Raw genomic sequence first — 25077 nt, forward strand, 5'->3', positions numbered from 1 at the left:
GCATTTGGCACTTCGGGACCCTTGGGTGGATGTTGGATTTTTTAAATTAAGCAAAACATACTTCAGTTAAACAAAAAACAACTTAAAAAATCAAAACTTATACCTCAGGTTTTTAAATATTTTAAATGATAGCTCAGGATACAGTTGATGAGACAAAATGCCAACATACCAGTTTCATGCTTTACTCCTCCAGACTTTGTCTTTTCCTTTAATTAAAGCCTTGTCGTATGCTCCAATCAAACATTTTCTATCACAACATCTTTTGATGCCACTGCACATAAAAAAACCTTCCCATGAGGAGGAGTTACCTGCTCCCTTGCAGGGGAGTTTGGGTGCAGTTCAAGCCTTGCTTTGTAATCACACGGGTGGAATGCACTCTATAGTTACTTGGGTTGTTTGCTTCACGATCTGTCAGTGCTGTTGGGAGCCAGCAATGTGATTTATTTTCTCTTGCAGACGTATTTTTCACACATTATATATATTTTTGAAGATAAATCACCCCTCCCTGGCTCCTCAGTCAGCTGAGGTCAGTGGGAGCTGGCGTGGGCAGTAATTACCATTTGATGGCTGTTTGTCATCTTCTGTCAGAAGAATTGGTCATTCCTCTGCAGCTCCTGCTGCCTGACCTTCCTTGTTGTGACAGACACCAGTTTTAGCACTCTTGGGCATAAATTTTAGTGCCTTTTATTCATAGCTGCCTTTGATCCTCAGCGTTATTCCACTTAAATGCTGGAGTAATGCTCAGCTGAAGTGTGAATTGAGTACAGGACCGGTTTTTAATCTGTTATAATGCAAATTTTTCCTGGCTGGGATGTCTGGTGTGAGTCAGTGAAGTTGCTTGTCAGGGTCCTGGAGGTGGGAGACTGTCCTTGGATTCATTTCTGGATGTGTGAACATCCCAGGGGCCTTGACTGAGCTGTGAGCACTGAAGGGATCTCAGTAAACACCACAAGGATTGGCTTCTTTTTTTTTTGTGTTGCACTCCAGCCACACAAGTTTGGAGGAGTTAGGGCTGTGTAACTTGGTTTTCCCTGCTATGCACAAAAGCTGAAATGAGAATATTTCTGAGGAGTGTTTCCAAGCAGACTCTCCCACGTGCTCGGTGTTCACCACTGTGAACAGTTTAAAATGCTCATTTTTGTTAAGGCTTTTCTCAGAATCCCCTTCTCCTGCAGGGTGGCATTTATGGCTCTCAGAGATCCTGTGCCAGATACCTGGGAGGGAGAGTTTATCTGTCTCTAATAATGACAAAATTAAGGAAAACATTAAAACACAAATAGCTTGGCTTGTTTTGAAGTCTAGATAAATTGTTCCTTTTTAAAAGCTTCATTTAAATCCTGGTGATATTGGTCTCTGCAGTGCACCTGACCTTTATTCTTTCTACTCTGTAGTGTGTTTTAATTCCATTAATAATCTTCCTTCTTATAGAGTGTTTTCCAAAACGTTTTTTCATGTTTTTTTTTCCACTTGTGCACTCAGATTTATATATTTAGCTCTTCACTTGAAAGTCTGTCAAGCCAGAGGAGTTCTGCAGAGAAAAGGACCCAGCCACCCTGGGTGGGTTGATTTATGGTGAGCCAGTGGGTTATAAATTGATTTATGGGTGAGCCAGTGGATTATTTATGGGTGAGCCAATGGATTATTTATGGGTGAGCCAATGGGTTATGGATTTATTTATGGATGAGGCAATGGGTTATGGGTTGATTTATTGTTGAGCCAGTGGGTTATGGATTATTTATTGGTGATCCAATGGGTTATGGATTATTTATTGATGATCTAATGGATTTATTTATTGGTGAGCCAGTGGATTATGGATGGATTTATTGGTGAGCCAGTATATTATGGATGGATTTACTGGTGATCCAATGGGTTATGGATTGATTGGTTGGTGATCCAGTGGTTTATGGATTGATTCATTGGTGAGGCGATGGGTTATGGATTATTTATTGGTGAGCCAATGGGTTTATTTATTGGTGAGCCAGTGGATTATAGATTGATTTATGGGTGATGCAATGGATTGATTTGTTGGAGAGCCAGTGGGTTATGGTTTGATTTGTTGGAGAGCCAATGGATTATGGATTTATTTCTTGGTGAGCCAATGGGTTTATTTATTGGTGAGCCAGTGGATTATAGATTGATTTATGGGTGATCCAATGGGTTATGCATTATTTGTTGGTGAGCCAATGGATTATGGTTTGATTTGTTGGAGAGCCAATGGATTATGGATTTATGTATTGGTGAGCCAATGGATTATGTATTGGTGAGCCAAGGGATTATTTATTGATTTCTTGGTGAGCCAATGGATTATTTATTGATGATCTGGTTGTGAGCTGGAATTCCAGGGGTTCTGGGGAGAATAGATTTCTGGAGTCTGGAACTGAGGAGGCAGTGAGCTCTGTGCCCCGTCCTCGTGCTGGGATGAGAGCTCCCCTCGTGCCCACTGGGATGTTCCTGGGGTGTGACCATGATCAGATTTGGGCTCAGAGCAGGGGTTGTGTGCAGTTCCAGCTCCTGCAGATGGGGTTTGTGGTGTTGGTCTCCTGGAGTGCAGGAGATGTGCTGGGGTGGCAGGGAGCTGCCAGGGAGGGCAGGTCTGGATCCCACCGCTCATGGCCTCACGTAGAGCTCTGCCACAGGTTTGGAATTGGAGGGGTTGTTGGAAGTGCTGTGTTACCTGTACTGAGTGTGGAATGGGTTGTGGATGCCCTGTGAGCTCTTGGTCTGAAATCAGTTTTCTCTGACAGCCACATGTGCCTTACCCAGTTCTTTCTGTTCCAGTAAAACGTCCCTGAGCCCTGCCCTGGGAACCGAGGCAGAAAGAAAAGCAGTGAGAACCTCAGGGGTGGGAGGGAATTCAGAGGTGATTATTACATTCCAAAAATGCTTTTGTTTCCTGAGGAGATACAACAAATAGTGAGAAATTTTGATTTTCAGGTATTAGTGATAGTCTTTGAAAGGAGTAGCTGCAGTTGTAAATTGAGGAAGAAACTTCTGTGGGTTCATCTTGAGTAAAGTTCTTTAATTTCAGTCTTCTGAAATATTTCAGTTTCTGCCTTCAATAATGAGAACCCGCCTTAGTATTGGAAGATTTTTCTCCTGCAGAGCATTTACTCCATATAAAACTTATAAAAATTTGGCTTTTGGAGTTGTAACTGTTTTGGTTTTTGGATCGTGAGTATTTTTTTCCCAACCAAACCTGGTTTGTAGCATTCTTTGTCAGATGAATTTGTGGACATTGCCCAGAGTTTCTTTTGGGAGTGGCAGGCAGGAGTGGTCTTTGAGTTCCTGTTGCATTTGTTGTAGTTTATTGTACAGTGGGTTGCTGCAGTTGCCTCAGCCACTCAGAAATTCTGAAATAATATTTTTCAACATCCTATGCATGCAGTAAATGAATGAAATGACTGAGAAATCATCCTTTCATGTTAGGGTGGCAATTTGAGTTTTCTGAAGACACTTTGTAAGTTTTCTGTGTGTTGAGCTGACAGGGGAAGACAGAGCAGTTCTTTGTAGAACTGCCTAAAATTGACACAAAGTGCTGTGGAAGGCTGGCAAATGCAACAAAAATTGAGTGTATTGCCATGAAGAAGTACAGCATTTTAAACACAGCGAGGGAGAGCTTTAGAAAGTGAACTTATGGGTTTTTTTTTGGTTACAAAGGGAATTATTAATGGATTTAAGAACTTGGCTGAATTTTTATACAATTTAATTTATTTTTTTTTTTAGAAAAAGGTTCAGAATGGCAGTAATGAGTAATAAAAGCAGTGATGTGATGAAACAGCTGGAATTGTTGTCTTTCCTGTGCTAACAGCAGTGTTCCCTCTCTCCAGCTCTCTACAACTACGATGCCAGAGGACCTGATGAGCTCTCCTTGCAGATTGGGGACACCGTGCACATCCTGGAAACTTATGAGGGTAAGATGGCAAAAACTGAATTGAAAACTAGGATTTTTTGGGGGAATTGCATTCCTTTTCTGTTTGTGACGCTCTTGAATTGGAAGGTGAAGTGAATGGAGATACGTGGTTGATGAGCTGGTGAAAAAGCACTGGATTTTCTGGGGAAGAAGAATTTTCCCACAACTGGGTTTGGGTGGATCAGTTGTAGCCTCTCCCCACTTCAGAGAAATGAGAGATGCTTTTTAGGAACCCTTGGGTGATGCAAAAGAACCTGCTGCTCCAGGAGTTTAATCTGAATTTGGAAGTCACCTGGATCTTGAATTATTTATGTGTCCCTTCTGAGATGGGTGCCTGTGTTAGTGATTTCAGCCTTTTCCAGGTGCCTCTTTGATGTGAAACTCTACAAATATCACCTTTACCAAAACCTTTCCTCCCTGATCCTTGTACAGGGAAATTCCAGTGCTGTGTTTGAGAATCAACATGATGTGGAAGTTGTCACAACGTTTTCAGCTCTTAATCCCAGCAAAATAAAACTTTCATTATATCCTTGAGTTGGAATTTTATGGCATGCTGCAGTTTGGAGAGGTGTGGGGAACACAGAACTAAGCTGTGTGTTTAAAATAGTGTAACATTGTTCTGTGGAAACATGATTTACTTTAATATGTTGATTTAATTTGCTTCTCTAGACATTGATCTTTTGGTAGGTCTGGGTGATAAATTTATTTTAGTTAATGGATTAATTGTACTTTTAAAAATATTATATTTACTGACACAAACTATTTCAACCACAGTTAATCATCACTTGAAGTGGAATTTTTGAGTTTTCTCATTATTCCTAGGCTGGCCTTTTCTTGGAGCTCAGTTTGCTGCTGCAATGCCAAGTTTGACTCTGAGCAAAGCAATCTCTCCACTATCTGATGTTGCATGCTTTAATAAACCCCTAATAATGCAGGGATTTTAAATGCAAATGGAGTGATTCAAATATTGCACAGCTTTGTACTTCTATATAAAAATAGATTTATTTAATGAATGTGGGAGAAACTGAGCAGAGAATGTGAAATCCTATCAGATGCTGAAACCCTAATAAATGCTGACTGTTCCCAAATAAGTGGGACAGTGGGGATGAGCCACTTTCCCCTGGGCTGGAAATAGAGGAAAACCTTCACCCTCTCAGGGTTTGGAGCACATGGGATGAGTTAATGGTAAAAGAAATGCAAATTCCTGTTCTGCCAAGCACTGATTGCTCATTCCTGACCTGAGATGGGGAAACTTAAAAAAACTTTTACAAATCAAACAATAACAAAGGATAACAAGTCTACAAAATCTCTTAATATCCTCAATTCAATACTTCAACAGAATATATTGAACACAACAGACCACAATTATCTAAACCTGTTTGAATACTTATAAATAATGAACTTTCTTTACTTTTTAATGTAAGAAAAACTGTAATGTTAGTTCTCCAAACTTCTAACACCCAAATCTCAAAAAACTCTCCTAAACTACATTGAACTGAGACCAAACCTCTCTCTGAGCCTCTCAAAACAAAAGAACTCTCAACATTTCTATTCCTGCAAAACCATCACCAAGCCACAGCAACCTAAGCTAAGACAGACACCTGAGTGATGCTGTAACTCTTGTCTTGTGCCCAGAGCTGCCAAGATCAGGGGATTATTTGAGTGGTTGGATCTCCTGCTTTCCCTGGGTGGAATTGCTGTGGATTGTGCCCCTGGGAGGTTTTGTAGCCCACAAATTCCCAGGGTGTGCCAGGCTGAGGTGGGAATGGGCCCATCCAAAGGAAAACCCTCTGATTAAATAATCCTGGCCCAGAAGAGTTGTTGGGAGAGTCAGGAAAGCCTTTTTGCTGAGGATTTTGCCATTCCTACCCCTTCTCCCTGTGGGGAAAGCAGTTGGCTTTTTTGTGGATACCTGCTGGAGTCCACATCCTGCTCCTCACATCCTGAGTATCCATCTCCTCCCAATCCAAAATAGATTTGGTACTATTTAAAATTAGTTTTCTGCACTACTTCCTAAGCTGAGAGTAGTTTTGAAGACTGGTCTGTGTGGGCTTTGAAGTGGTACAAGTGCATTTTTTGGTTCTTTCCCCTCTGAATCTGCATTGCCAAGAAAAACTGATGGGAAATCCTTGCTCAGTTGGGATCTCTGCAGAAGAGAGATGAGGCCCTGGAAGGACTCAGTCTCAGGTCTGCAAGATCTGATTTTAGGACAAATGTAGGATATCTGTTGCCACCATGTACTGGAATTAATTTGAGTTGAACTTTTCCCCTGTGTTTAAAATAATATTTACTTTTTTTGCCCATGAGTAGAACTTATTTTGGAATCTGTTTATTATTAAACTTTTGAATTTTAAAATTCTAATTGTAGAATTTTTTTCCCTCTAAAATGAAAAAAATTGTGTAGAAAGAATTCAGTGTCTGTATCCTGTAAAGTTCTGTAAAGTTTGAGTCTTAGGGAAGACATCCCCTGTTTTTATGGGACTGAGGAAATTGGAAATGAATGCACACATTTCATTATTAAATACTAAATCTGTGTTCTTCCAAGAACCAAAGTAAAGATGAGGCTACTTTCTAGACTAATTAATATTGAAAATAAAATTAATTTTTTTTTCTTTTAGGAATTGTTTTAATTTATTTTTCAGTTAGAAAACTTTCTCTGTCCTTCTAATCTGATTCTTAGAGGAAAAGCCAAACAGGAAAGCCACAGGAATTCCCAAATATCCTGCTCTGCAGGAGAGGTGATTGCCTTTTGTAGCAGGTACCCTAAAACCCAAGTATTTGCCACATTCTGGATTAATACTTTCCACATCTTTATTGTTTTAATTTTGTTTCTTGACATTATTTGATGGAATGTGCAAATGGAACCATATGATCAATAAATGTGGCTGATTAAGGGGAATTGCTGGGAAATGTAACAGAAAATCAACCTCAAGACCAAGATTAACTGTTGGAGCATCAATTAATTTCTAGTGCTGCTCTAGTGAGAAGGGAGTTTGGCTTCCCAAATAGGGATTTTCACAAAAGTTATTCTCGATATTATGGGAAAATTTCGTTTTTGTTGCAGGATTTTTTGTTAGTTTGTTTGTGAATGCAGTGGAACTGTTAAAATGGATGCATTGTTTGAGGGTAACCACAGCAGATTCTTGAGTGTCTTTTGCAGCTTTGACAGACAGAAATATTTCATTGGTGTCTTCTTAGTTGAGCATTTCCTTGGCTGCACATCTCCAGCTGTTTGGTCCCAGATTTCTCGAGGGCAAGGTCTGGTCTGGTCCAGGGATGAGGAGTGCACAGCCTGTGCCAGGGCATCACCTCCTTCCCAGGGAAGGAATTCCTGAAATCCCCCAATGGTTTTTGCTGGAAAGGACCTTAAATCCCACCCAGTGCCACCCCAGCCATGGCAGGGACACCTCCCACTGTCCCAGGTGCTCCCAGCCCCAGTGTCCAGCCTGGCCTTGGGCACTGCCAGGGATCCAGGGGCAGCCCCAGCTGCTCTGGGAATTCCATCCCAGCTCTTCACCGCTCTCACAGGGAACAATTCCCAATTCCCAATCTCCCATCCATCCCTGCCCTCTGGCAGTGGGAGCCATTCCCTGTGTCCTGTTCCTCCATCCCTTGTCCCCAGTCCCTCTGCAGCTCTCCTGGAGCCCCTTTAGGCCTGGAAGGCTCTGAAGGCTTTGAAGTGGTAGAAGTTTGTTTTTTGGGGTTTTTTCCTCTCTGAATCTGCATTGCCCAGAAAAACTCATGGGAAACCCTTGCTCAGTTGGGGTCTCTGCAAAGAGAGGTAAGGAGTTGGAAGGGCTCATTCTCACATCCATGGTGAGCTCTGAGCTCTCCCTGGAGGCTTCTCCTCTCCAGGTGAGCCCCCCCAGCTCTCCCATGTTTTTGGGAAGTTGTTTAGAGATGGCCTCACCCTTCAAGTGACCCAGCTCCCATAGGAGCTCCTTCTTGGGCAGCCCCAGTGTCCCCAGCTGCACCAGTGGGAGCTGCATGGGCACCCTGGGCTCCCTGCACAGCTCCAGGTGGGCACCAGCACCTGCAGGAGCCTGGTGGGACCTGCCTGGCCACAGCAGCAGCTCTGCAGGAGCAGCAGGGCAGGTTTGGGCTGCTCTCTTCTCCATGATGATGGCAGCTCTGGCTGCAAAACTCCAGGAAGGAGAGGTTCATCCATGGGGAGCTGTCTGTGCCACAGGGCTTTTATTGCACAGGATGTCCTGAGGCAGCCCAGGAGAGAAGAAATAATGATTGTTTGTTCTCCAGTTTGTGCAGTGCATCTGATCACAGTTCTGTTGTTCAGCAGTTTAAACTCCAGGACTTCAAAATGTTGCTTTATTCATCTGAAACTGTGGGAATTCAGTTTTTTATTAGGATTGGAGTGTGTGCACGGGTTTCAGGCAGTGGAGGGGAACACAGGCAGAAATGCTTTGGCTCCTTTGCACCTGGCCATGGCTGGGAGTGCTGGTTTCAGCAGTAGCAGTAGTTTGGTGTTCCTTGGGAAGCAGCAGTGGGAGTGTGGGATGTGAGGCTGTGGCAGCCTCTGTTGGGAGGTGAAGTGTGGTGGTTACAAATTGGAGATTTTTGAGGTGGCGCTAACCCAGCCCCGAGTGCTGCAGGGAGGAGATGATGAATCCCTCGGGCTTGTGCTGCAGGAGAGCAGACTGAAAAATCCCCTGTGCTTCTGCCTTTCATTTGGATTTCTGGCTCCACGTTGTGCATAATGAATTTATCAGCATGTGTTGGTTCCATGGAAGTTTCTCCCTGCTCTCAGGACTGGGACTGCAGTTTTTATTCCACATCTGCTTTGTGATCTCCCCATCCTCCCCTCATAGGGATGCTGTGCTGTACAAACCCTTCTTTGCCAGGCTGGAGGGGGGGTGGATGCTGCATCCAGGCTCACTTCTCCAAAAGGACTCCTTGCTTCAGTATTTTGATATGTGACCCCTGAATTCCCAAGTATTCCTGTTTCCTGGTGAGGTGGCTAACAGCTGAAGGCTTGGATTTGTGGAATTTAAGTGGGTTTTGAAATGGAAGTAGCTTATCAGTAATGAGTTAATGCTCTTAAGTTGGTTTTGTTTGTATTGGTGAATTAGTAATTGAAATTAAATGCAGCAGTTAAACACATCATGGGAACAACCATCTCTGTCATGTACTTCTCTCCATTATCACTCCTGATTTTGCTCCTTCCAGGATGACTTGTTTTATCCAGGATATTTATTAAACCTGTGGAAAATTGAAATTCAGGTGGGATGTGCAGGGCTGAAGCATGATCAGAAACCCCCTCAGGGTGCTGCTGAGCTGGGGAGGAGCAGCTGGGAGGTGCCATAAATGAACTTTTTAATCCTTTTCCCCTTGTTTCTCTCCCAGGTTGGTACAGGGGTTATACACTACGGAAGAAATCCAAGAAGGTGAGTGTTGCCAGAATGTGGTTCTCATTTTTCTCTTGCAGTAGGGTGGGTTTTGGCACTGGGTGTGTGGGTGGGATGGAGCTGGATCCCAGGTGTGCACTGCTCCCTGCTGCTCTGTGTCCTCAGCCTCTGGTCAGTAGGAATGTTTCAAGTTAATAAAAACTGATTTTAGCAAGGCCTCAAAGATGAGTGGCATATCCAGCTCTGGGGTCCAAAGGGAGGATGTGGAGCTGCTGGAAAGAGTCCAGAGCAGGCACAGGATGGTCCCAGGGATGGAGTAGCTCTGCTGGGAGAGCTGGGATTGCTCAGCCTGGAGAAGGGAAACTTTGGGGTGACCTCATTGTGGTCTTGCAGTGCCTGAAAGAGCTGCAGGAAAGATGGAGAGAGGTTTGGGACAAGGGATGGAGGGACAGGACAAGGGGGAGTGGCTTTAAGCTGGAGGAAGGGAGGTTTGGATGGGATATGGGGCAGGAATTGTTCCCTGGGAGGGTGGGCAGGGGCTGGGATGGAATTCCTAGAATTGCTCAATGTTTTGATCTGGAAAGGACCTTAAATCCCATCCAGGGACACCTTCCACTGTCCCAGGTGCCCCCAGCCCCAGTGTCCACCCTTGGGCACTGCCAGGGATGCAGGGGCAGCCCCAGCTTCAGTGGAGCAGCAGCCCCAGAGCAGCTGTGGCTGCCCCTGGATCCCTGGCAGTGCCCAAGGCCAGGCTGGAGCCCCCTGGGACAGTGGGAGGTGTCCCTGCCATGGCAGGGGTGGCACTGGAGGAGCTTTAAGGTCCCTTCCAAGCCAGGCTATTTTATATTTCTGTGATCCCAGTTTTTGCACTTTAAAGGTAAATCAGTCACTAACTCTTGATCTGCATAATCTTTTTTTTGTGTGTGTAGTAACTGCTGCACCAAACCTTTCCTCAGTCAAAAGTTCAGACCTTGATGTTCTCCTTGGTCTGTTCAGAGGCTGACACTGCTTCTGTTAAATACTGAATTCCTGGAGAAATGCAGCTCCCTGACCTTGGGAGTTTTCAGTTGTTCCCTTTGGAGAGGGGAGGAGGCTCCTCCTGCACTGGAATTTCAGTGTGCACCAAGGGCTGCATTTACAGCAGCTTTTCTGAGAGGAAACCACACAAATACTGGTTGTAGCATCATGTTTTATTTTTTGAGCCTTTTACTTCATAGTAGTAATTAAGCAAAGTTAAACTTCAGGGTTTGCTGCTTTTTTCACTGAAACACTGCAAATGCTATGTGTGCCTCCAGAGGTGTGTTTTTAGTTGTTCCATGTCTAAAAATACAGTTTGGTGGTTCATCCCACCCCTTTTCTTACCAGGCCTGGGCTTTTATTCTATTTTTGTACTTTGCCTTTTTTTTTTTGGTGTGTGTGAACACATTGAATTTCTCACAAACCATATTTCATGAACGTGCTTTTTACAGTCTGAGAAGCAATTAGATATTTTTCTTGCCTTAAATTAATTCCACGTGTTGCTGCATTTGTCTGGCTGCCGCTACATTTAGTGATTTTTAAATGTTTTTAAACTGGGGTAAAAATTCACATGCCTATGCTCCATTTCCCCTGGTGGCTTCCCAAGAATTTCTATTATTGCATTCCCAGATAATCAGAAAACTGAACTACCTTGAAGAGTGGATGGTGGAATTTGCTTTATCAGCTTGACTTGGATTATTTTAAAAGTATTATTTCTGGCATCTTGATGAATTTAGAATATTTTTTCAGAGAAACTGTAAGGTTGCAGTAAGATCTTGAAAGGGCAGGCAATGCAAAAATTGAATATATATTAAAAAAGTCCCAAACACAACTCTTCTGATGCTCGAGGATGTGAATGGCTCTGCACACCCAGCAGTGTTTTGGCATATTTTAGGTAATAAACACAATCTGTTGTGTGCAGCTGGTTAAATAACACATTTTTTTTCCTCTCCCTCCCTCTCCAAGGGCATATTCCCTGCATCCTATATCCATCTTAAGGAAGCAATCGTTGAAGGCAAAGGGTAAGTTGGCTTTGAAAAGAACAAAACTCCTTTTTCCTGTTTTATCCCCATCATTTCCATGCGTTTCCAAGTAACTTACCCTTGTTTCCATGTAGTTTTCTGCCTCACTGAGAAGTTATTTTGTATTTTTACTGTTCCATTCCCTGGTGTGTGCAGTGGTTTGAGCTGTATTTGTTGTTCAGCAGCTCTTCAGATCCTTATGTATCAAATCAGCTTTGCTGGGCATGCAGGTAGAAGTCTCTAACATGAGTGTAAAAGTTTAGTTAAAAACCAGGAAAAAAACCCCAACCAAATCCAGAGGAAAAAGGAGGTGGAGTGAAATTAATAAATCATTACCCAGGTATGAAATGGACTGAAACAGGATTAAAATGTTTTATTTCTTTGTGCCTGATTTATTTTTATACTCTGTTAAATATGTAAATGATCAAACTACTAATCATGAGATTGCTGCATAATGACATCTTCCTTGCTGATTGCAAAACTGCCTTTAAGTACCCTACTTGTGCAATATTCAAAGATCTAGCTGGTGTTTCTTACCTTCATGGCACCTCATTTTAAAACAAATTACACAGAAACTTTGTGGTAAGGAATTGAATCCTTATTTTTTGTTGTGAGACCAAGATTTTGAAAAAAAAAAAAAAAAACAATTAAAGAGCAGTATGGTGGCATTGCAGGTTGGGCTCAGCTGGTTTTTATCTTGGTTGTTTCTTGTAAAATAAATCAGTCAGTAATGAATGTTATAGTGAGGTGTGCATTGATCTCCTTGGGAGTGGACAAATGAGGAGAGGGTGGGAGAAATTCTCAAAGGTGTGGAGGGATAGGATGGGAGGGGATGGCCTTAAACTGAAGGGGAGGGCAGGGCTGGATGGGATATTGGGAATTAGGAATTGTTCCCTGGCAGGGTGGGCAGCCCTGGCACAGGTGCCCAGAGCAGCTGGGGCTGCCCCTGCATCCCTGGCAGTGCCCAAGGCCAGGCTGGACACTGGGGCTGGAGCACCTGGGACAGTGGGAGGTGTCCCTGCCATGGCTGGGGGGAATGATGCCTCAGGTTTGGCTTTTCTATTTTTCCCATTCTGTGCTGCTTTAGTGGGTGGGTCTGGGCTCACATCAGGGGATGCTGAGCTCTGTGCACAGAGCAGGGAGACAAAACAATTCCTGCTCCAGCTGGGCACCAAGGACAAATGATCCAAATCTCAGCCCCAGAGCACAAACCCCGTGGGCTGGAGAGAGAAAAACAAGCAGGGTGGGACTGCAGGGGCTAAAGCTGGAATGGGACAATGAACTGCAAGGTGCAAATGGAGCAGAACTGATCCCAGGGACAGAGCCCGTGCCCGGCCGTGCATTTTGGGGCCATTTTGGTTCATCTTGGGTGCAGCCCTGGCTGGGCTCTGGTGCTGCCCAGGGTGGATCCATGGAGGAGATGCTTTGAATAAATCCCTGCTTTATCCTTTAGCTCTGCCCAGCCTCTGCTCCAGGGCAGCCTGCACAGGGCATCAGTTCAGGATCATCTTTGATCCTTCCAACCTAAACCATTCCATGATTCCATAATCTGAGCACATCCAAATACCTTTTATTGGTGTGGTTTTACTGGTGTGCTTCAGTATCTGATAACATCTTATTTTTGTTTATAAATTTAAAACAAGTGATGCCAATTCCAACCCACTTCTACTCCATTCCCTTTGGAAATGAACAGTTCTTCCTCAGGAATTATTCTAGATCAGGTGATTTAGATTAAATACCACCAGAAAAATTTCCATAGAAGAGCTTGCTCTGTGCAGTGGTGGTGTTGCCATTCCTGCAATTGCTGAGAAATTGTGTGAGTGTGGCACTGGGGACCTGGCTTAGTGGTGACCACGGTGGTGCTCAATGCCCTTAAAGCTCCTTTCAAACCTTAACAATTCTGTGATTCTTCATTCCCACTGAAGCTGCTGCTTGATTCAGCCTTGTTTGTTTTTTTAACTCTTCAGCCAACACGAGACTGTGATCCCCAACGAGCTGCCCCTGATCCAGGAGGTCACCACCACGCTGAGGGAATGGTCCATCATCTGGAGGCAGCTCTATGTGGTGAGCCAAGCTCAGGAAAACATTCACACCGGGAGGGTTTGGTGGGAAAAGCGGTGCTGGGGAAGGTACAGGAGAAATGAGAAGGAGCTGCTATTTGTGAAGGAATTATTAATGAATTTTTCCCTTCTGTTGTGGTTGTTTCTAAAGGCTACTTTCAGTGCTGAAAATCCATGTAGCATCATCTCTGCTAAAGCACAAATCTCAGGAGTTTTTTGTGCTTGTTAAAGTACAAACCTCCTGCCTGTTTGCTCAAATCTCTCTATTTTCTTGTGCAGAATCAGGGTTTTTTTTGAGTGTTACCTTGATCCAGCAATAGTTTGTTGAGCACTTACAATCCCTTTTTGTGTAGGTTCTATTATGTTATATATATATAAAACATAGAACATATATATAAACATAGAAATGACATATGGTATATATAAAACATATATACGCATAACATATATACACAACATATAGATAAATAGCATACATATTTTGTTTTATACAAAATGTTATATACACATAGTATAATAAATACATATTGTAATATAACATATGTTATATATATATAACATATAATAGATATATAACATATAATATATATATGGTTTTTTTTAAGGTATATACAGATTTGGAGTAATTTAACTTGTAATTTTATTAAAGAAATAGTGTTCAGGCTGTTTCTTAAGGCTGCCAGTCTCTGTTTTGAAATAATTGAGTATTTAGTGTTGAATTTGTGGGTGTAAACTGAAAGCTTTGTGAAATTATCAGTGTAGGTTTTTAACCTCTCAGTATTCCTTTACAAAAAGTTGATTCTTCCCAAATTTTGACACTTTAATTTGCATACTTGTTTGTTTTGATATGCTAAGATTTCAACCACATAAGAATATATTCTTAGAAATTTGTAGTGATAATTATTGATAGTGTCTCAGATGGGAAGATACAAAACCAGAGGTGAAAGTGCACATAAATAAGATCAAGAGTTCAAATTTCTATTTAAAAGTGCAGTTCAGATGTGAAGCAAGGCCTGCTGTGGGATTTAAGGGACCTGGCCCACTCTTGTGATGCTCTCATTGTGCAAGGTCACTGTAACAAGATAATGGGAACATGAAATTCCTTTATTTAAAGCAGGCTTTAATGCAGTCTCTGTTTCCCATAAATATGTTTGAAATCTTGTATCATAAAAGTGCAAGCTGTGTAATGAAGACACGGAGTGTAATGAAGACGTTTGTGCTGACTAATGTGGCTTTTAATCACACCCATGAAAATAAAGATTAGGAGTAAGAGTGTAATGGAAGTGATGTAGTGTGGCAATATAGAAGATGAAGGATAATATCTTCTATGAAAAGAAGCAGATTATGTGTTAAACAGAGAGCTTTAAGGAGTTGGAATAGCAGGGGGTTTGTGAGGTGAGGAGCAGGGAAGGAGTAGAAATAAAAGCAGAAATAAAGGAGGAGGAACAGAAGCTCAGGAGGGCACCGGGACCAGCTTTGCCCTTGGTTCCACTGCTGTGGAATCCCAGCATGGTTTGGGTTTTGAGGGACCTTAAATCCCACCCAGTGCCACCCTGTGCCATGGGCAGGGACACCTTCCACCATCCCAGGGTGCTCCAAGCCCCAGTGTCCAACCTGGCCTTGGGCACTGCCAGGGTGGGAATTGGGATTGGGGCTTGGAGCAGCCTGGGACAGTGGAATTTGTGGGTGGGACTGGCTGGGCTTTAAAGTCCCTCCAAAACCATTCCTTTCTATGATTCCATGTTAAATAATACTTCAATTCTTTGCAGTCGGGGAGGTTTGGTTTACTGGAGATAACTCGGATACCTGAAGATTGGTTTTCAATCTTCAGGCTTGAGAGATACTCCATGCTGTCCCTGTCTTGCATATCAAAACCCATTAAATGGCCACATTCATGCCTTGATTCAGTTTGTAATTTGTGTTTGAATCTTGAATGGATGTTCAGTTTTTGTTTGCAGAGAGCAGGGGATGTGGAATGTTTCCCATCTCTCTGGTTTATGATTCCCTGCAGCCTCAAAAATCAGGAACCTCTCCCCCATTTGGGTTTGTCTGTATTTAGCTCCCAGCCATATGTGCCTGTTGTGTCTTTCTCTGCTGCATTAAAGAGCTTTTAATAATGGGTATTTTCTCTCTGTGAAGGTTCTCCCACTATAATCAAGCCAGCTTTGGGTAATCTGAACAGACTGAAGTCTTTAAGTTTCACAGTTAGATATCCTTTTTCCAGAGTCTTGGAGTCATTATGTTCTTTTCCTGCATCTTCTGCAGTTTTTTCCTTGTTGCTTTTTTTTTTAAGTGGAGAATTTTATTGTAATTATTTAATTATTCCTAGCTTAGCTGAGTGTTGCCAAGGAAAGTTTGTATATGCTGCTGGCAGTATTTAATATCCACAGTTCCAGGCTTTATAAACACTTGAGTTATTTAACTTCCTATCAAGTTTAGGTCTTTCCTGGTGTTTCACTGTCCTTTAAAAGTTACCTGTGGACTTGTATGGCACTGATGTGGCCAGTGAGGGATTTTCAAGTGTTGTTGTGGAGGTTTAAGCAGGGAGAGAAAGGATTCTCCCATCTGTTGCAGAACTTGAGCCTCTTGCTGTTAAAATGCACCATTTTAATTCCTGTTCTGCTTAGTGCAGAGGGTCACTGAACAAAGCTACCCTGGGAATCAATAAAAGGACATTTTCCCCTTGGATGCCTGAAAACAGCATGACCCAAGTTTTAAGATAACGTAAACCCAAGCATTTACACCTATTCAGCTCCTTAAAGCTGAGTGCAGCACTCGGAATATTCAGTGTTCTGTGCTGTAGGGAGTTAGGCTCCTGTTCCAGAGCTGCTGTAGACTTACCCTTTGAATTCCTATTGATAATTGCAGTTTATCCTGTGTGCTCCCAAGCTTTCAAACCTGATTTCTCCCCCATTTTTCCCCCCACAACAGCAGGACAACAGGGAAATGTTCCGCAGTGTCCGGCACATGATTTACGACCTGATCGAGTGGAGATCCCAAATCCTCTCTGGGACCCTGCCCCAAGACGAGCTCAAGGAGCTGAAAAAGAAAGTGACTGCCAAAATTGATTATGGCAACAGGTTTGTGAACAGCATTTCCCAAGTTTTTCTGCCTGAATCCAGATCACCCTGTGTAAGACACATCAGCTGTCAGTGAGTTCATGGAGGATTCTTTTTTTTTTTCCCCTAGAGCTGTAGATGAAATATTTGTGTATTCACACTTCTGTTACAGCAAGATAAAGATTGAAGTTGAGGCAGCATCTTTAAAGTGTAATATGTAAAGTGGAATCCATCTCTCTCTCTTGATGGTATCATCAATTTGACAGTGGTATGAAGCTGTAATTTTTTTAAGGCCAATTCAAAAGTGCAAGTATTGCTTGCCTTGAAAATAGAATTTTAAACTCCACTTGCTTCTGTGGCACAAACAGTTGTCACCCTCTGAGCACCACCAGCTGCCTGTGCCCTCGAGTCACTCAGCTGTAATGTGATGTTGAAGGATTTGGCTCAGAAGCACCATTTAGCTCTTGGTTCCTCTCCTTCCACAGCATCCAGCTGGTGGCACGAGATGAGCAGGGAGGGTTCATAAAAGAAAGGGGCTATTTAGCACAAGAGAGTGGAAGTTGGGAAGGAAATATTGCCCCAAAAAGCAGTGCAGGTTGCATGTGTTGGATATTTCAGTGATTCAGATGTATTCTCTCCCCAGATGGTAGGCTGGGTTTAAAGATGATTTCTGTAAATACAAGTTTTAGATTATAACTTGTCTGTACAATTATGATTTTGAATTTTGATCAAAAAAAAAGAAATCAAATCATACTCCTCATCACTGGAAGCAGTGTTTTGAATACTGAGAGACAAAACATGTTGTAGTGCTCCCTTCAGTCCTGCCCATTGTGTGGGATTGTGTTGTCCTGCACACCTGGGGAGTGACAAAGTTTGCACCAACCCTTTCAGTCTTTCTATGCTTTGTGATGCAAATCTCTCACCATATTTCATTTATTTTTGTTTAATTCATTAAGAACTGCCGAACTTGCAGTATTTCTGCTCGTGCACTTTATCAGCAAAAGCTGCGATTAAAAAAAGAAATTAAAAAGTAATCAGTAACTGCATTCAGTCAGTAATTATCATTTGTAATCTGAGGTATGGACAGTGGTACCTCTGCAGACAATTACCCAGATGTTACTGGGATTATTTGTTTGGCTACTGGTTCCACCATCTGCCCAAGGAGTTGGTAAAAGTTGCTCTGAATAACCTCCAGATGCTCAGCCTTCAAATCCAGTGGAACATCTTGTGCTGTGCTTTGTATTTGTAATGTTCTGATGGACTAATTAAGTGATCAGAAGGTTCTCTGGGGAGTGCAGGAGGGAGGTGAATGTGAACTTCTGAGTAAATGCTCACCACTGAAAGATAGCATATGTTCCTAATAAAACCCTAAACCCTTCACTTGTGCCTAAAAGCAGCATGAATGGGGATCTTAGGAACCAGACAGAATGAATTCATTATCTGCTTTATAAATACTGGGTCACCTTTGAGGTCCCAGCTCAAATAATTCTAAATGTTTTCTGTCCTAATCATGTCCTGACCTTTCCTGACTTGTGAAACACTTATTTGTAAATAAGTTTTTTTCCCTTCTGTAAATACAGACAGGAGTTTTGCAGCATATTGTCAGAATAACTGAGGAAGCAAAAATGGCCTTAGGAATCTGTATTTTTAATACCTTTCTGAAATTGGGTCAGGTAATTTTGTTGTGAAAATGCCTTTTTTTTTTTTTCAACTGCAAATATCTGTAACTGGGACACTTAGGGAAAAAAATCAGATTTTTTTTTTTTTTTCCCAAGCATCATTTGCAAGTTAAAGGCTAAAACAAAGGAATTGAATCAAAGGAGGGTTTGCTTCGACTCCTTTGACAGCCTGTGCAAACATTGGTGTGTTGTAGTCTGGGTTATGAGACTTTGCCTGAATTTCTGAGCTTTTCCCCTGGCCCAGGCAGCTTCTCCCATGGAAGGGCTCTGACAGTTCCAGTGCTCTGTGGGTGTTTCTCCTGCTGTGGCTGCTGTCCAGGGAACAGTAGTAGGGAGGAAGAAAACAACTTTGGCTGCTTTTCTGTTTGCTTTCAATGATGAAACCATTTTCTCACCAGAAAATTCATCTGGGAGTGAGATGTTCTGGAGGTGCTGGGGAGTTTTATGATGTCTGGGTCCAGCTCCAGAGCAGAGCTTAAAAATCTGCTGCCTCCACCCTGCAGCTTGAGTGATCTTTGTCTCCCCTGCAATTAATGCAGTGCTGTTAATTGGAGGAGCTTGGGTGTTGACCCCACTCAAGGGTTAACACTTCCAGGGGTGAGGAGGAATCCTCCAAGTCCATGGAGATATCTCTGTGTGCCACAGCTCCTGTTTGCAAGTCCTTGCAGGTTGTGCCCAAATGGAATTTACTTTCAGATAAATCATGAACCCCTGTGTGACTTATCAGGCACAGAAAATTTGATTTAAGCTCATTGATCAAACATATTTCAGCTCTAAAGTTAGAGCAGCTCCACTGGGAGAGCTGACCATGGAGTTAAAAGGAAATAGGGACACATTTATTGGGGTAAGGTCATTGACAAGGGCAGTCTTAGAGAAGGGACCTGGTTTTGTAACCCTTGGTACTGCTGGAAAATGTGGAGAAAAGTGGAAGGTTTTTCCTGAGCCTGGATTTGATTGTGGCAGAAAGCTTCCTCTCTGCAGAAGGTAATTATGGATGTTAACACCCTGCTGACAGAGATCTGGCTTCTGCTTTAAAACAGGAAACAACTTGTGCCTCATCTTGTGGGGTGTGGGTAAAACATGAATTGGGAGTGGGAGACATGAGCTGTGTGTGCTGGGACTTGGTTGTTCAGGCTGTTGGATAAATCAGAGGAGGAGACCAAGTCTGTGGCAAATTTATTTGTTTAAGAAGCTGCTTCCCCAGCTGTTGTGCTGTTTCATTTCCATCCCCTCTCCCTGTGCTGAAGGAATAAGTGACTTGGATCCCCAGGTTGCTGACGTGTTAAATTGCATTATCACGTCTCAGGTAATTTCTTTCCCATCACGTGTCAGGTGTGCAAGTTGAACATTTGGCAGGTGCTTTTTAGGCATTCCTTTCAGCACTGTTAATTCACAAACATGTTTTCTGTCTTATTTAGAATTCTGGATTTAGATCTGGTGGTTAGAGATGAAGATGGCAACATTTTGGACCCAGAGCAGACCAGCACCATCAGCCTTTTCAGAGCACATGAAATAGCTTCCAAGCAAGTGGAGGAGAGGCTGCAGGAGGAAAAAGTGAGAGACTCTGTGACTTTTCCCTGGGAAACACAGGGCTGTAAACTAATTGGATGACTGTTATTTTTAGCATTGGTAATGAGGGATTTGATGTGTTTATGAAGAATTATCAGGCTTAAAAATTTTGTAAGAAGTTTTGTCTTAGGCTGGGTTTTTTTTTTTTCATCCTTTAAAGGCTTTAGTAGAATTTATGGTTCAGACCTGTGTGAATAAATCAGCTGCATTTGTAGGTTAATATCAGATGTGCATGTGAGAGGTTTGTAAGTTAGGTTGTCATCAGAGTTTCTATTTGAGAATCACTAAGACTAAAATCCTCATTCTTGTGTGGTTTCTTTATGCCAGTCCTAAAATCTTGTTGTTGAAATAAAAGGGGCAAATTTAAAGCCCTTCTCAGTCTTGAATTGTCAGCATCTTTGCAGTTCAAAATCCTTATTTTTAAAAGGAAGAACTTTTCTGTTTCTTTTTATTGTGTGTTGCTGGATTTTTTTCAGGTATGTTTGAGGCTCTGTTTCTTCTCCATTTGTTTCTCTTTCCTTAATGAGTGAAGACATCTTTTCTTCCTTTTTCTCTTCTTTTTTTTATTTTAACTTTTTCCTTATGGTGCAGCACTTCAAGACAGATCCAGAAAATCTGTCTGTCATAAAACTTAACAGAAAAAAGATCACAGGAGCAGGCACTCAACAGAAACCTCCTCTTCTTTCTGGAAGGTTTTAGGAAAGTTTTATAGCAGTTAGATGTCTGTTGGGCTAAGTTAAACTTTATTTTGTTCTTCAATTGCAGTCTCAGAAGCAGAATATTGATATCAACAGACAAGCCAAGTTTGCTGCCACTCCTTCATTTGCTTTATTTGTAAATTTAAAAAACGTCGTGTGTAAAATAGGAGAAGATGCTGAAGTCCTGATGTCTCTGTACGACCCCCTGGAATCCAAATTCATCAGGTCAGGGCCATTTTTATCTGTGCTCACTCAGGGATGGTACTGAGGGACTTCTGGGGCTTAGCAAAGTCAGATTTCTGTGGAGAGCAGAGGCAGGTCCCTTCGCTTGGGACACGTTTCAGGGTCTTGCTGTGCTTGTGGAAATTGAGAGTTGAACACACCTGCAAGGGCTGTGCCCTTGCTGAGCTGCAGAATTCCCACACTTGGTTGCTGAGGAGCTGCTTTCTTTATAAAAATTGTGTGCACTAAGGGAAATGCCAGCTCCCTGCTCAATATTTGTTTCCTTAGGATAAGGAAATTGGGTTGAAAAGTCTCCTGTGAATTCTGAAGTTGATTTTATCTGCTTAAGTTAAAGGGCATTCAGTGATAGGGTATGGGGGAATGGCTTTAAGCTGAAAGAGGGTGGATTTAGATGGGATATTAGGAAGAAATCCTTTCCTGGGAGGGTAGTGAGGCACTGGCATGAGTTTCCCAGAGAGGTTGGGAATTCCCAATCCCTGGCAGTGTCCAAGGCCAGGTTGGACAGGGCTTGGAGCACTCTGGGACAGTGGAAGGTGTCCTGGCCATGGCAGGGGGTGGAACGAGATGTTCTTCATGATCCCTTCCAGCCCAAAGCATTCTGTGGTTCTGTTGCTCTATGATTTAAACAAAAAGTCTTCAAAACGTTGTTCTTTTCAGTGAGAACTACCTGGTGAGGTGGTCGAGCTGTGGCCTCCCCAAGGACATTGACAGGCTGCACAACCTGCGGGCCGTGTTCACCGTGAGTGTGCCCTGCCCAGGGCTGGGTGAGCTGGGTGGGACCAGCCTGGGGCACCTCTGCAGGGGCAAGCAGAGCTGGGGAGGGGCTCTAGGACAAGGGGGAGTGGCTGCTCCTGCCAGAAGGCAGGGTTAGGTGGGATGTTGGGAAGGAATTCTTCCCTTGGACGGTGGGCAGCCCCTGGCACCAAGTGCCCAGAGCAGCTGTGGCTGCCCCTGGATCCCTGCAGGTGTCCAAGGCCAGGTTGGAGCAGCCTGGGACAGTGGAAGGGACAGTGGAGCAGCCTGGGACAGTCGCTGCCTGTTGCTGGGATGAGAACAAGATGGTTTTGAAGATCCCTTCCAACCCAAACCATTCCATGATTCTGTGCTGCTGGAGGCTTGCAGGAGACATTTCTCCTAAGTGGCTGCTAAGTGTTCTCAACACCTGGGAAAAACCAAAGTGAATTTTTGAACTTTTGACTTAGTAGAAATGGTTTGACCTCCTAAGGAATCAATTTGCACAGAACTCCAGTAAGATGTTGAAGTACTGTTACAAAATCTGCTCAGCTCTGAGAGCGCTTTTTGTTAGAGGCTTGCACAGCAAAGGCAAATTCTGAGCAGCAAAGCCTCTGCCTGCTGAAATGGAACTTGAAATTCAGCTATGAGAAAGCAGCCTGATGTCACTCCTGTTGGTAGGACCTGGGCAGCAAGGACCTGAAGAGGGAGAAGATCAGTTTTGTGTGTCAGATCGTGCGTGTGGGCAGGATGGAGCTGCGGGACAACAACACCAGGAAGCTCACGTCGGGGCTGCGCAGACCCTTCGGGGTGGCAGGTACCTCCGGGGTCCTCTCTCCATCTCCTCTTCAGTCCTTCCATGGAAATTGGGTGGTGGAGCTGCTGTGGGGCTGTAGAAACTCAGAGTTGTTCAAATCCCCTCAGACTGGTTGCTGTATCCTGTACACACCAGGGTTTGTGTGGCTGAGATTCCAAAGCTCATTTGCTCCGTGTTATTCCACAGACAACTCTGAAATTCCACAGTTGATAATTCCCCCCCCTCTTCTGAGTCACTGTGGCTTCAATTCCCCAGGGTTTTCCCTCTTCCCACGCTGCTGAGTTCATTCAGTGCCCTTGGTTTGTCTTTGCAGTGATGGATGTTACTGACATCATTAATGGGAAGGTTGATGATGAGGACAAGCAGCACTTCATCCCCTTCCAGCCGTAAGTAGGGAGCAGGTGCAAGAACAAGCAGGAGTCAAAAACCCAAGATTTGAACTTTGATTTTTTAAAAAAGCTAATATTTTAAGCTGATTTATTTCCATGGGATATTTTCTCTTCAGTAATATTGTTAATATATCTTCCCTGATAATTTGCCATTAGCTGCAACAGTGATATCCCCAGAAACTTTAGGGTTTTTGGAGTTTCAAACATCCATTCCCAGTTTTCCAGCCTTGTTTTCTTTTTGTTTCAAGATGTCAGGGGGGCAATGTATAGGAGGTGAAGAGCTTAAAGTAAGTTCACTGCTGGTTTAGCTCTGCCTGAGATCAAGAGAGATCATGTTACATCCATAAATCCCAAGTTTTTACTTCCATGAAGTGAGGAAAGGTAGAAGGGATAAGGCAAATAAATTTACATGAAGTAAATAAATAAAAAATTAATAAATAATAAATTTACATGGATGCTTAATTCTCCCATTATGGAATGTGTTGGACTGCCATCTGTTCCAAAAGGCAAAACATAGTTATGGGAGCTAAATTCCTTGATTAATACACTAATGGATATTCAGATGGGCTTTTAATAATATTTTTTTTAAAAAGCTTGACATAATAAAATCATAAATTAACTTTGTTTTGAGAAATAGGCACAATTCAGGAAGCCCTTGTGGTTTGAAGGTGTAGGGCTGGTGAGAGGACTGCAAAGTGTGCAGGTCCTGACAGGTTAATGACAAAAATCAAAGTGCAATTCCATTTTTCAAGGAAAATGGGGTTTGGGGAAGAGAAAGATATGTTTATTGTGTGGTAAACAACAGCAAAGTTATTTTTTAGCCAGTGTGGAAGTATGCAATGAAAATGAACCTTTCAGAGGGGGTGCTAATGGAACATCCAGTTTTCTGCTCCATTAGCACTGATTCATTTTTTCTGTTCCATATACACAGAGCTTCAAAAAGATGCACAATGTGATTTTTCTTTTTCCCCTGTAATAAATGAGAACATTCTCCTGAAAAAGTCTATCCCAAAGGACATGAATAAGGTGGAAACCAATTCAGGGTGAACGCTGGTGGTGTTATTTCCAACATAGATATGGGCTGTGTATATGAGGCACATTTTTCTCCTCATCCCATGCTTTGTTTCTGTTGTACCACATGAATTCTGTTTTCATATCTTTGTTTGTATTCATTCACTGGCCACTAGCACAATGGCTGTCAAAAGCACTTGGCAAGATTTACTTCAGTGCCACCTAATGCTGCTGTTTATTTATCGTCCCCATCTTCTCATTTGTTCACTGAGTTGGGTTGTCTGCTCTTCTCCTCCTTTTCCCTGTGAGATTGATGGGAGCTTTTCCTTCAGGCACTCCACCTGTGCAATGACAGAGGTGACCCTGGAGGTGTTGCAGGGCCAATCTGCTATAAATATATCTATATTTCAGTATTTGTAGAAAAGAGAACTGCCTGTGTGGGTTTTCACTGAGTAACTGGGGACTCCCATGTGGGAGAGCTCCCCCTGCTCCCTGAGGGAGCAGAGCCCTCACAGGTGTGCTGGACTCTCTGTGGTAGATCAGCGTTCTTCTGATTAATGATCTCCCTCTGTCTTTCTTGTTACCTTTCCTGTCCTCTGTCCTGCGTTGACTAATAAATACTCTTTGTCACAACTATGATACGATCTTTTGTGTTCCCTTGTCACTGTGACTTCTGGTTTTCTGTGCCCCTTTGTCTCCTGGTGTTGGTCGTCATGTGCATCCTCCAGGCTAGCGTTGGATGACGCCATTCGACACAAGCAGCTGAACATATCATCCCGTTTTTCACCCAGGGTGGCAGGGGAGAATGATTTCCTGCAGACTGTTATAAACAAAGTGATTGCTGCTAAAGAAGTCAACCACAAGGGTCAGGGTAGGTACTGCTCTTTCTGTGCACCTTGATTTGCTTCGTCTCGTGGTGGTTTTGATTTTGGGATCAGAAATTGTTTGTATGGTTTTGTTCCTTCTTTCCCCGTTCCTCAGGGCTCAGCCTGCTCTTCCCCCTTTCCATAATTTTTCCCCTGCCCAGTGTGGACTCTGCATGTTGTAGCATTGTTCAGCTCTTGGATGTGTTTATGTTTCTGCTGGAGAGGGTCCGGGGGAGGCCACCAAGATGATCCAGGGTCTGAACATCTCTGATGAGCAGAGACTGAGGGAGCTGGGCCTGGTAACTCTGGGGACAGGAGACTGAGGGAGTCTCATTATTCCATATCAATACATCCAGAGGGTGTCAGGGGATGGGGCCAGGCTGTTTTCAGTGATTCCCCATGACAGGATGAGGAGCAGTGGCCATAAACTAAACCACAACAAGTTCCACCTCACCATGAGGAAGAACTTCTTCCCATGGAGGGTGGCAGAGCTCTGGAACAGCTGCCCAGGGAGGATGTGGAGTTCCCCTTTGTGCAGACATTCCCATCCCACCTGAACATGTTTCTGTGTCACCTGCTCCCCTTTTCAGGACTGGATGATCTCCAGGGGTCCCTTCCAACCCCACCTATCCCATGCCAGAT

General features: G+C 43.2%; 1 protein-coding gene across 2 annotated transcripts in view; it reads left to right on the forward strand.

The window, feature by feature from the left end:
- DOCK1 (dedicator of cytokinesis 1) overlaps positions 1 to 25077 on the forward strand; it is a 278458-nt gene that overhangs the window by 19173 nt on the left and 234208 nt on the right. The window contains exons 2-12 of one of the 2 annotated variants that reach the window (XM_071446428.1): positions 3828 to 3911; positions 9272 to 9312; positions 11257 to 11312; positions 13280 to 13376; positions 16304 to 16452; positions 19529 to 19664; positions 20445 to 20602; positions 21278 to 21359; positions 22034 to 22169; positions 22483 to 22555; positions 24298 to 24440. In XM_071446428.1, the coding sequence (XP_071302529.1) occupies positions 3828 to 3911; positions 9272 to 9312; positions 11257 to 11312; positions 13280 to 13376; positions 16304 to 16452; positions 19529 to 19664; positions 20445 to 20602; positions 21278 to 21359; positions 22034 to 22169; positions 22483 to 22555; positions 24298 to 24440 (1155 nt within the window). The remainder of the gene's footprint in view (positions 1 to 3827; positions 3912 to 9271; positions 9313 to 11256; positions 11313 to 13279; positions 13377 to 16303; positions 16453 to 19528; positions 19665 to 20444; positions 20603 to 21277; positions 21360 to 22033; positions 22170 to 22482; positions 22556 to 24297; positions 24441 to 25077) is intronic. The other variant, XM_071446429.1, reaches the window with a different exon arrangement.

This window comes from Agelaius tricolor, unplaced genomic scaffold, assembly GCF_023055355.1.
Source record: "Agelaius tricolor isolate 1412-34295 unplaced genomic scaffold, bAgeTri1.0.p SCAF_22, whole genome shotgun sequence".
In the NCBI taxonomy this organism is placed as follows: domain Eukaryota; kingdom Metazoa; phylum Chordata; class Aves; order Passeriformes; family Icteridae; genus Agelaius; species Agelaius tricolor.